General features: G+C 34.7%; 1 protein-coding gene across 1 annotated transcript; it reads right to left on the reverse strand.

The window, feature by feature from the left end:
- Nucleotides 1-2793: 2793 nt before the first annotated feature.
- On the reverse strand, nucleotides 2794-10132 carry LOC148611630 (carbohydrate sulfotransferase 15-like). The gene is made up of 8 exons (XM_088595261.1): nucleotides 9917-10132; nucleotides 9293-9443; nucleotides 8156-8372; nucleotides 6033-6164; nucleotides 5478-5634; nucleotides 4835-5003; nucleotides 4207-4354; nucleotides 2794-3041 (listed from the first exon to the last, which is right to left on the reverse strand). Exons 1-8 carry the CDS (start codon nucleotides 10024-10026, stop codon nucleotides 2794-2796), a joined length of 1332 nt encoding a protein of 443 aa, XP_088451387.1. The 5' UTR covers nucleotides 10027-10132.
- Between the last annotated feature and the right edge of the window lie 1970 nt (nucleotides 10133-12102).

Raw genomic sequence — 12102 nt, forward strand, 5'->3', positions numbered from 1 at the left:
GGAGGTGAGTACGTCCAACAAGCCCGTCTTTTGATGCGCGCCTGTTTTAAAACATTTGACAGGACACATGCAGGGGATTAATTACTCCCACTATCAAATACTAGTACGCAGCCAGAATAATAAATACATCGGCTTATTCAAGGGGTCCCTGGGGCGGGTCCCCTTATGAATTTAAAAAAATGTATTTTTGTATGTATATGCATGCATAAAAAGGTTTTTAACACATATTTTTGTGCCCCCCACCTTTTTGAGGTGATTCTCTGGATCCAAATACAAATGAAATAACAACTGTAAGACAGTTTGCCATCACAAGAATGATCGAATTTACATTTGACAATGCTGTGGGCGCTTCTCCAGGATCTTCAGATTATTAAATAAAAGACTATCGATCGAGCAAAATGAGGTTTAAGAGATTTAATTTGAGGGTAGAATTATGAAACTGAGATTTGATGAAAGGAATTGTATTGTTCTCCCTAATTCTAGAGGGGGTGCGCTGGTTCCATTTCTATAAATCCAAGCGTGATCAAATAGTGAAATCAATGGAACCAGGATTCTCGAACGAGGAACATTTTCCAAAGATAACGAATAGACCGGGAAAATAGACACACACAATCAAGGACATGAAATAATCAAAGGAACACGCACAAGAAACAAAAGTAAATGAGTCCACTGTAAACTAGTAGCACGGAGAGTAGTACGCTGCATGTACCTTTTAAAGAGAACAAAACATGGATGATCCATCTGTTTTTTTTTTTTTATTATTATTATTTTATTTTTTTATTATTATTTTTTCTTTGGTTTGTTTGTATTTCTGGTTTTTTTTTTACCGTCGTTAAACCAGAAGTGTTGCATCACGCGTAACAATATTGACGAGTATAATACACTGCAATAACTAGCTATCTGGCTATTATTAAGGTTGTATATATATAGTGACCAGGATCTTCCGTCTGTCTTTCCATGTATTTTATCCTCAACTGCTACTTACTTTTGATATTTCCATTTTGCATTTCTCTTTTTGCTTTTAATCTGAATTAACCTGGCGTTTCTTTTAGTTTAACTATTATAGATAAACTTTGCGGTCGTCAACAGCTAGGTACCCATGCATTATTTGACTGACATTCATATGATACACTTGTGTATCTGCTTTAAAACTTAAAATTAGTTTCGGGTCTTTATCAAAACTTATATTTGCACATTGGTGCCTTGGGGTGCACGGATACCTTTGTGTGAGATATCCTCACAGTTGTTTTTATTTGCTGTTATTTCATGTTTCAAATGGAAACTTCTACCTAGAAGAGTGGTTTCGTGTTCGGTACGGAGCTTTGAATCCCTAGATGTCAGTACTCCAGCTTCCTATAATAATAATTATCCTGTGGATTGAGAACTTAATTATACAGCGAAGAAAACTTTCACCAACAAACCAAACGAACAGACATCCTAGGCCCAGTTGTTCAAAACTTTATCCAATAGATAAATATTCTTGTATATGGCTTATCCAGTGGATAAGTTTTGTCCGGCGGATAAATCACTTGAACCGCCATATCCCATTTGAGATGTATAATTACATTACCCTTATTAGCTTGTAAAACAAATTCAATCCTTATGAAACTTTGCTGTGGATATTTTCAGTTAATGTCATTTAATTTGCACAAAATTTGATCAGTTACTGGGTTGATTGATTGATTGTTGGAGTTTAACGTCCGAGCAGCAATATGTCAGCTATATTCAGACGATGAACATGAAATGGATGATAAAATGAACATGAAATGATGATGAAATGAAAAAAAAGGATGGGACACAAGGATAATAAGGTCGACAAATTTTGATTGCCATTAGAAAATGGGGGGAATGGGTAGGGTCGGGCAATTAAGCCTCCTGTGGCGGAGCGCAAAGGTTCCTACTCCTATCGAATACCACAGCAGGGTTCTTTAACGTGCGAGGAACGTGACATCTTTCCCAACACGGTGCACCACTATGGTTTGCGCTCAGGTTTTCCGTATTATAGCCTGACAGCCCCAGCATGCAACATGCCAGGGGTACCCCATTCCACCACACGGGGCACACATCCCAGTTGCTCTGTGGGCAGAGCGCCTAGCCTCCGGCTAGGTTTCTGAGCTTTATTTAGTTGCCTTTTACGACAAGCTTAGCACTGCTGCAGGTCTATTCTTTTACCACCCGGACCTTCATGGGGCGCTCAGTTACTGAGGTTCGAAGCGTCCATACCACTGCCTAAAGTAACTGTCTCCTCCATGAACAGGCTTAAGGACGTTCATACATTGGTGCATGATTGTCATTTGATCTAGGGAAGGCAATTTTTAAATCTATCAATCGCTGTATTACATTTTTCTTTTCGGGAATTTGACTGGGTATTTTTTTAATTCATACGTATTGATACTGAGCAATAAGATATTTCGTAATATCGGTTTTTTTTGTTTTGTTTTTTTGTTTTTTGTTTGTTTGTTAATTTGTTTTTTGTTTTTTTGGGGTTTTTTTTGGTTTTTTTTTGGGGGGGGGTGGGGTTATTGCAAAGGGGTTGCAGAATAAATAACTTTTTAGGTAAGCTTGAGTTGCAAAAAACCTTTTGATATTTCTCAAATTGGTTGCAAAATCTACCCGAAAACTTCCACGCATAAAAAAGTAATGAAAAAAAACAAGGTCCAAGATAAAGAAAATATATTTTTTTATATATTTTATTCCATGAATGTAAACACACACACGACAAAGGTGACACCAATATGATAAAAACAATATCATGAAAATTATATTCAGTGCATATGGTATCCTCAAATAAAATCAAGATTTTGCCAATAATCTTTTCTTTTCCATTTTTCTAACGTATTCTTCGTACGGAACTTTTGGCCACACGAAAGTCGAATCATTGAGTAGTTGTGGCAACTGTTTTGTATAGGGATCATAAAACTTATATAGCAACTCTCGAGTTTCATTCAGCATAGGATCATACTGTTTCTTTCCTTGAGTTTTATTTTTCACTATTTTAGACAAAAGGCCATACTCCTTCATTTCCTGTTGTGTCAACATTTCTGCAAAGATAAATTTTCAGTGTGTATACATTTAGAGAAAAGAACAGATCCATGTCGTGTCGTTACTTTAAAACATTACTACAAAATGTAACCATGGTAACAATGCAACAAAATGTTAACGATTCCTCACTTATTCCGTTCACGTTCAACCTGCAATACTTGACATATATTATCGATCTGTTTACGAGCATATTTCCCTCGTTCTTTTTTGTATACGATTTATAAGTGTTTGTTTAAACCCTATATCGTCTACCCTATATCGCATACCCTATATCACACCTCTAGTCCTATATTGCATACCATATACTAGTATTACACCCCTACACCTATATTGCATACCCTATATCACACCTCCTTTACAGACCATACTTGAAGTATGGTTGAAATATATGATTATAATGAACATGACATGTCAAAATTTGTATCGCATGCTGTATCAACCTTGACCTACATGTATATCATACCGCGGGCCGGTGGCCCTTGGGATGATATAGGAGTCTCGGGGTTGATACAGCATGCGATACAGATTTTGACATGTAATATTCAGTATAAATCTCAATCACGATTTATTGATATCCTCCATTTCTTTTTCTAACAGTCCCATTTTCGAAAACGTTTTCTACAATGGTCTACAGGGGTGTATCCAGAGATTTTTAAAAAGGAGGGGTTCCAGGATATTTGTTTTGCTCCATTAAGCCCAAATTTTCCGACAAAAGTTGGGGTTCCGATCCCCGTAACCACCACTGGTCTATATATCATTACCATGTCTAATACCACATGCGAGGAGACGACTGGGGGTCAAATCCATTCACTACGGATATACCAAAACATCTTATACTTTATTGTCTGTCTAATAAACCAATTTTTCATGTTTATAATGCTGATGCCCCAAGGCCATGAGGGCCTCGAATGGCTTGATAAACTTGTATTCCCTTGTAGTATCCAGTACCAATACTCCGCACTTTAATGTACCATAGGCTGTATACAAGGTATTGTGGCTATTTGAGAGCGACCGTGCGAGTTTTTAAATTTATGTTTGCTAAATGTAGAGGGTTGGTGGGTGCTTTCAGGTATGTTTTTTTCTCCGTCTGGGATTGATACATTATATGTTTAAGTGTTATTTTTTAAACAATAGTAAAGTTTATATATATACATGCGTACTTACTGACACCCAGAAATTTTAAAACTCGGTTTAAAACATCCTCCTTTCTAGTGACGTAATCTTCCATTTTTATGAAATGGAATTGTTCCCGAGGAAAAACATCAAGCCATTCTTTTATAAAAAGGTAGTACATGCTGTTCATAAAACGTGCCTGAAATTCAAACGACGGTTTAAACACAGCGAAAACAACTGTCCATACCACTAACGTCCATGAAGTAAACGCAGCAGATACAACTTATTGGATAAAATTATTTGGAACTTTATCGATGTTCAAATGTGACGCCAATGCCCGGAAAAAAAATGCTGACGCGTGTGTACGGAAAATGTAGCTTACATATTTGAGAAACCTCATGAAATTCTCATAAACAGTTCTATACAGTTCTCCTATCTTCTGTACTAACTCGCATTGTATAACCTGGCGTTTCTTAATGGAAAGGTCATTGTGATTCCTTAACATCCAAGTCTCGAGGATTCTGTTATGAGTAGCGTGTAAGTCTTGTGAAAAAATGCAGAGCTTATAAAACAGCGAAGTGATGTATAGTCAAATCAGGAAGGACACGGAAATTGAAAGGTTTGTTCTGTTTTTACACAATACAACATACTTGATTTTATTGCTTAAATTAAATCTTACATTTGCAAGTGAAAGTTTATGCACGAAATCAGGATCCAAGGCGCATAGTCTGTCCCCTTTCTTTGATTTACATTCGTTGAATTCCTTTATACCATTAAGCATGGTGGAGTGAAATGTATGTTCGTCAAACGTTGACTGGACGTTGAAGAAATGGTAGCTTGAGTACATCCTAGCATGAAAGTAAAAAAAATAAAAATATACATGTGTCCATTTTCGAAACAATATCATTAGATTTATTAAACATATGCTAATTCTTTGAAAACCTATGTATCTATTTAAAGACGATTTAAATTTTTGTTACTTAAAACATGTTGGAAGTCCATGACACGTTGTTGGCATGTGCTTTAATACCAGTATTATAAACTTAAAAAATATATATGGAACTGTGGTCCAAGCTTTGTTGGTACTAACCTTATAATATATACACTGAGTTTTCTTTCTGAAATTCATACATGTATGCCTACATATTGTTCTTTTTTTTTTCCTGTTTTTGAAGGTTGTTGTCTCTTAGTCATTTTCCCCTTTCTACTTTTCTCTGTATGGTTCTATTCTTGTTTTTTTTTCATATTTTGAGATAAATCCGAACCATTGTTTTATTCAAACTCAAAGCGCAACCATCATTTTCTACTAATAGTAAACGCACCTTTCTATTGGGTCTCTTAATATAACAATAAACTTCATATTGGGTAAAAGGTGTCGTATAAGATGTGGCATTAGAACTCTAGGTTCTGTTAGGTGTGCATTCTGTGGAATTCTCTTCCATAAATAAAGCATCCATATATAGGTAGGCGACCCTTCACCTGTAAAAAAAATAAATAAAAGTACGCATATTTGAATAAATTCCATATTAACTCTTGGATTAATCGCCACTGAGTAAACACAGTTAGCTAAACGAATGTACTGTCAATAGAAAGAAACTTCGTTCATAATATTTTTTTTCTGGCTTTCCGTGTATTTACTGTCTGATAAAACACTCATATAGATATACTTCTTAAAATTGCTGAAAGTTTGAATAGTTAAAAACCAGCGTATGAATTCTTACTTCTTTTTAGAGTGGCGCAGATGTTCCAGAGTAGAATAATTCGCTGTATTCAATGGTCGCATGATAACCATGTTAATATTAACATGGCCAATTCTTAGTGGAATTGATACCGTGATTAAAAGCAAGCAAACAACTTTGACATAATAATACTGGTACCAGTAATTTTTTTATGAATTCCCTCCTGATCTGTGCTTTCTTCGATAACTTTTGCAGGATGAGAAAAATGTTGAACGTACTGATTGAAACTTTCCCATCTCAAATCAACATATGGAGATACCCATGAACTACCTTAAAAGTGAAAAAAAATATTTATGTATGTATTTATAATTTTCCAACCTTTATATCAGCTGTGTGTTTCTTTTGACACCTTTGTATTTGAAAAAGCATTCAAACACCAGCATGTAAACGACCCCTCTGATAACTTCAATTTAAACTGGGAAACCGGTTTCAAAATAAGATATAACACTGTAATAAGAACTAAATGCAGTACCCTTAAAATGACATATTTTACAAAATGAAAGTATAATTGATAACAGCACTTAATTTGGAATCATCAAAATATTTTTTCTTCCTTGAAACGATACAGTATACAACGTGTCATTTTGAATCAAAACTTACTGGACCTGGAATCTTTAATTTAAAAATAGGATATGCGGTATGACTGCCAATGAGATCGTCATCCACCAAATGTCAAGCAACGAACAATTAAACTTCTACAGGTCGCCAAACGGTCTTCAATGATGGGCAAAACCCATACCATAAAGCAACCTGTAAAAGGCCCCCAAAAATGATGCGATACTATTCATAAAAGACGAAAATTGACCTAATCTAAAGAAATAAACGAAAATTGACCTAATCTAAAGAAAAAAACAAACAAACAACGAACAACAATGAACATAAAAAACAACGACAACCTCTGGACTACCGGTTCCTGGCTTGGGACGGGCGCATAAGGTATGTGGCGGGGCTAAAAATGTTTGTGAATGCTTAACCCACCCTATAACCTGGAACCACGGTGAGAAAGTACAACAATAAAACGAACTATAAAAATCTATCAAATTCGGATTTAACTCTTGAGATAGTTGGAGAATACAGACAACTTAACAAAAAGGACGAAAGACAACAAGCTGTAACTTTCTCGAAATAATACTCGCTGTTTTTGTGAGCCAGTTCAAATTCCAAAAGCTACTGATAAGCATATCTACTTTTCTTAGACAAAAATATCAATAAAAAACACGTCCAACAGGAGTTAGTGAAAAATTATAAATTCTAAGAAAAACAAGGTCTTCGTGCAAATGCCAACTAAAAAGTATTGACAGGAAGTAGGACGAAATGTAATAAAGTTAATTAATATTCAATTGATTAACAACAGAGTCAATATTAGTGCCAATAAAAAAATAATTAAATGATTTAAAATGATACGGTGAAAATAACCCTTACCGATATTAAGTTTACTAGTATTCAAATGTCTTCTTTCCAGACTAAACGTATTCTGTTATACTTATATTTAAGAAAGAATTTAGTAAAATTCTTAAATTATATACGGTAACGGAAACCTTGACTTAAAAATTTACCGGTAATACAGAGATTTAGTTCATTAAAGTCTTAAATATCGCTACATAACACGGACATATAGAACTAGTTGAGAAATATATACACGTATGAAGGAGCCTAAGGAAGTCCCCGTCAATACAGGGAAAATTATCAATTGGAAACGAGGAATCGTTCTTATTTTTTAAAGCTAATAACTTAGTGTAAGTGTACATTTCAGCAGTGTATTTGAAAAAGTCAGGGTTATTCAGCGCAAAAAATATTAATGTAGCGATAAGTATTATAAAGTTTTTCTATTAAATCAGATTTGGAAGGATCTTTATGAAGTTTGGTCATAAATTTAGATTCATAAGAAAACAGGAAAAGATCTGCTATTAAAAGAGCAAAATTTGTATGGATACAATTTTATTTGGTGACGCGAGCAAATTTTATAATATTATTTGTAGAGTTTTGCACAAGGCGCACTCTAGACGCTTCCTGAGGACGTTACTATTTCAGGGAAATTAAATTGAATGTTTACTTTCATTACTATCATTGTGCAAATTTTGCTTTTTTTTTTCATTGTGCCATTATGCTGATTGCATTCTTTTGTTTTTTTTTTCGTCTGCCTTTTCTCCTCTCACCTATATAACTATCAAATTAAATGGGTTCGTAATGTAAATGTTTTGACTATTTGCTTTGCTTTTTGCTTGTTTCAACTTATTGAAGACAAAGTATTAAATTCATACCAGTTAGTCGAAGATTCCACCAACTCAGGGACTTGGTGGATCCTTCATCTCCGTTAATCTGGATTAAATCTGGATGAAGTACCAGTCGGGTGAACAGATCTGTGGTGCCACATTTGGACACACCTATTTGCAGGAAGTATGGCAGACACGATAACTTGTTAGAATTGTCTTGATACCAACATGGGTTCTTATAATGTGGCAGATACCGTGGTGGTTTCTAAATGAGTAATCAAGGGAACAAATGTTACAGTGGTAATCAAAAGGATGTAATCCAGGGACAAAGACCAGACATATAAAACAGACATACACAACAAAGAACATAAAGTAACTAAAATCATACATACAAAGTAACAAAAGCAAATTAGCAAACGGAGATAGAAGTTATAATTAACGCATAGACATTATAAAAAAAAAACACTCATGTGTACACACATAAAACTTTTAAACAACTTAAAAAATGTCATTTCGTTTTAATAAAATCTAGGTACAAAGTAAGTAGTTCAGATTACTAGTATTTCATTTCATTTTGTTGTGGCAAGTCTGATAAAGCTAGCCACATGACACGAGGAAGTTCTCTGTAGGAAAAAACGCACCTACACCACCGGTGCCACCAAACACGCGTCCAGCTATAAATTGTTTAAAAGTTAATTATAACTTCTATCTCCGTTTCTAATATAGTTTTAACAAAAGTTTGCCGCGATTTTACATTTTTTTAAGAGTGAATAAACTACTATCATTCAACTTAAAGCTCCTTGATGTAGTTTGATTGCTTTGAACCCTAATTCTTCTCATGACCATCATCACCGATTTGTAAAAGATAACTGATTGAAATCTATTTGCAGGCCAATTACAAGTCAATGGTCTTGGCCAAAATTTGAATATTCAAACATAGCACATAACAAGCAGTGTAATCAAAATATATTGGAATGAAGAAAGAAATTTACTCTGGTAGCTATTGTAGTTCAAGTTAAACGTTATGGAAAGGGTTCATAACTGGATACAGTTTAATAGTTAAGATTCCGACGTATTTTAAGTCGCTTTATTAAAAGTTTGACTGCACTCGTGTGTATGTAAAGAAGATTGTACAAGATGCTATTGAAGTCCATTACTATATATATCGACGCATTTATTACCTACCATGCAAAGTATATCTTCAGTTCTTGTTTTTGTTTTTTTCTTCGAGCACATGTACGTTAGTCCGGAGTCGTTATAAATTTGGCGTCGAACAGAGAAAGATTCTTTTTCCTCCTTTTCATCGTTTTCTTGTATCCAAGAAATCTTTGGAAATCTAATTAGAAAAGTATTATTACTTCTGTTTGTTTTTTGTATGTTTAGCAGCCTTCTTGGTGGTCTTTAGAAAAGAAACTGTCGCTGCATCATACGGGTGCGCTTCTTCCATATTTACACGCATTCAATAGTTTACATGCCTTTGTACACTCATTTTCTTTTCCTCGACATTATCTTTGAGATTTTACAGTTTAGTTTATTATGATTTATATTCAGAAATTATAGAACCTTTGTTTCATTGGATTAAAATACATATTTAATGGGAAACCATGAAATAACGTTTTTGTCCCATTTGCTTCAATCAATAGATCTAACTTCAAGTATTTGTGGCCCAATTTATCTGTATGATTTACATATAATAACAAAATCAGAAATATAAATTCTGCAATTTCTAACAGATGTTGTTTTTCTTTGCTTTTATGTATCGAATCCGCATTACTTTTTTTTATAAACAGCTATGTTCTGGTAACTTACCTTATAGTAGCTATAGGAACTGTTTTAACTTCGACTGGTAACTCCCAGAAAACAAGAACAATGATTGCTATGAATACGACGATGCCAATAATCGTAATTTTCTTTTGCATTTCTTTGTTTCTGTAACAAATCCTACATTTTCCTTATAAGCTCTTATAACTCCATAAATTCTGGAACTTTTACGATCGCTTTCACCAGTGGTAAAAAGTGTTTAAATCTTCAGTAATGATATTTATTTTACGGATCTGAATTTTCTTACTCCGCCGTGCCTCGGGGATTTATAATTCGCTTCTATTCTTTGTATTCTTAGATTTATATTTGATTGATTTGGACGCAAATTCGACTTTTAAAATACTCAATTAATTCTTAAATTCGAATTAAACTACAAAATAAGTATGTAAGATAAATAGTTACATGTACGTGATTCGCGAAGCGTGTGAATGGTAAATTCTTATGGACCGCTGGTAATTCAATGGTATGAAAATTCACGGATTATTTATGTAACAAGTGTAACCTAATACAATGTAATTAACGGATCTCAAGTTGTCTGTTTTTACCTTTTTCTTTTTTTCAACATTCGAATACAAAATGGGAAATTATTATAGGGAACTCTCAAAGGTGTTTTTCTGTACCACGGACCGATGTGATGTAATTGAAATTTATCATGTTGCACCTATATTAATAGGCAGGACAATTTATTCGTCGCCCGGACACAGTGACCATAAAGCATTCCGTTTAGTTGATTTTGTAGCGGAGTCTGGAATCAGTGCTGTGGTTTCCCGCCAAAATGTTGCTTTTGCACCAAACTTTAATGCCTCCTTTAGGCAGCGAGGATGCCTCATGATAAAAGTTGTAAACACGTTAAAATATTACATAAACACACAGTTATGAGTTTGTAGTTTTAACCGTGATGAAAAAAAAAACACTTATGTTAACGACACTCTTTAAAGACGATAAATCATAGTTTTTATACCAAGTGATATTATCAATGGCGAATCCAATGGAAGGGTGCAGGGGGTTGACTCCTCTCCGTTTTCTTGAAAAATTTGTAATTTTCATGTGTAAAATTGACCAAAAACAATTGCAAATATCCCCCCTCCCCCCGTTTTCAGAGGAACCCAAGCTGGCATTCCTCATTTTCAAAGTGTCTGGATCCGTCCCTCTATCATTACGCAAATAAAATGTAACTTTGTGGCACAAACGAAAGGCTGCAATTTCCCCTAAATTGCATATTTTCCGAGGAGTTTTTCTATGCTTGATTTCGGAACCTGTTTGTGTTTGAACGCTATCTATTAAATTTCTACATATTTGCTTTCGCTAAGGTAGAGATCTACGAATGTCCATTGGCATCTTTAAAGTTTCACTGATTTTAACTAATATAACCTATACGCCCATTCGGAATTAACATCTGTAAAAAAAGGCCCTGCTGGATCAGGGGCGGACCCAGATAATTTGAAAAGCAGGGGTGCCAGCCGGGGTTCCTCAGAAAAGGGGTGCTAGGTAACTATCTATCATTTTTTGTCAATTTTAACCATGAAAATGACAAATTTTCCAATATAAATGAGGGGTGCCAAGCCACTGCACCCCCTTGAATCCGCAACTGCCTTCGTATCGTTCTGTTACCGTGGATTTTGTTTACCTTCTTTGAGGGACCTTCCAGATCTTGTTTAAAGATGTGCTTACAATTGTTGAAGGCAATTTGATGATCTCATGTGTTTACTATATTAGGTTAAGGTTACACGCCATTATTCTTTCTTGTTTCTTAAATGAGAATCGTAAGTTTATGCCTGTGGCAATATTGAAGACACGTGATTACATATAATCATGTTACTTTCCATTATGAATTCCCAAGGAGTCATTTGATCGTGCAGTCATGATCATGTTTGCATAGTATCAAATACGTGGGATGTGTAAAAATGTGTTGTTTACTAATACAAATGCCAGTCTGTGAGTTTTGTCTCAATTCTATGATAAAAGTTCAAGACAGTCCCTTAACTCTGTAAGTGAAATTTGAGAATGTGAATCAATGGGACCGTTTTCAACAGTAAGTTTCTCGCATTACAATATTTGTGGTGATGCTGCCTTGGTTTGCTGTTATTATGTACTCCCATAGGTATCTTTCATGGCACTATTAAAATGGAAGGCCCCCACCCGAAGTTTATTTGCAACCTTTTGTTTGTCTTAAG

Source organism: Perna viridis, chromosome 7, assembly GCF_037379345.1.
Source record: "Perna viridis isolate PV_CMFRI_1.1 ecotype Kerala chromosome 7, ASM3737934v1, whole genome shotgun sequence".
In the NCBI taxonomy this organism is placed as follows: Eukaryota; Metazoa; Mollusca; class Bivalvia; order Mytilida; family Mytilidae; genus Perna; species Perna viridis.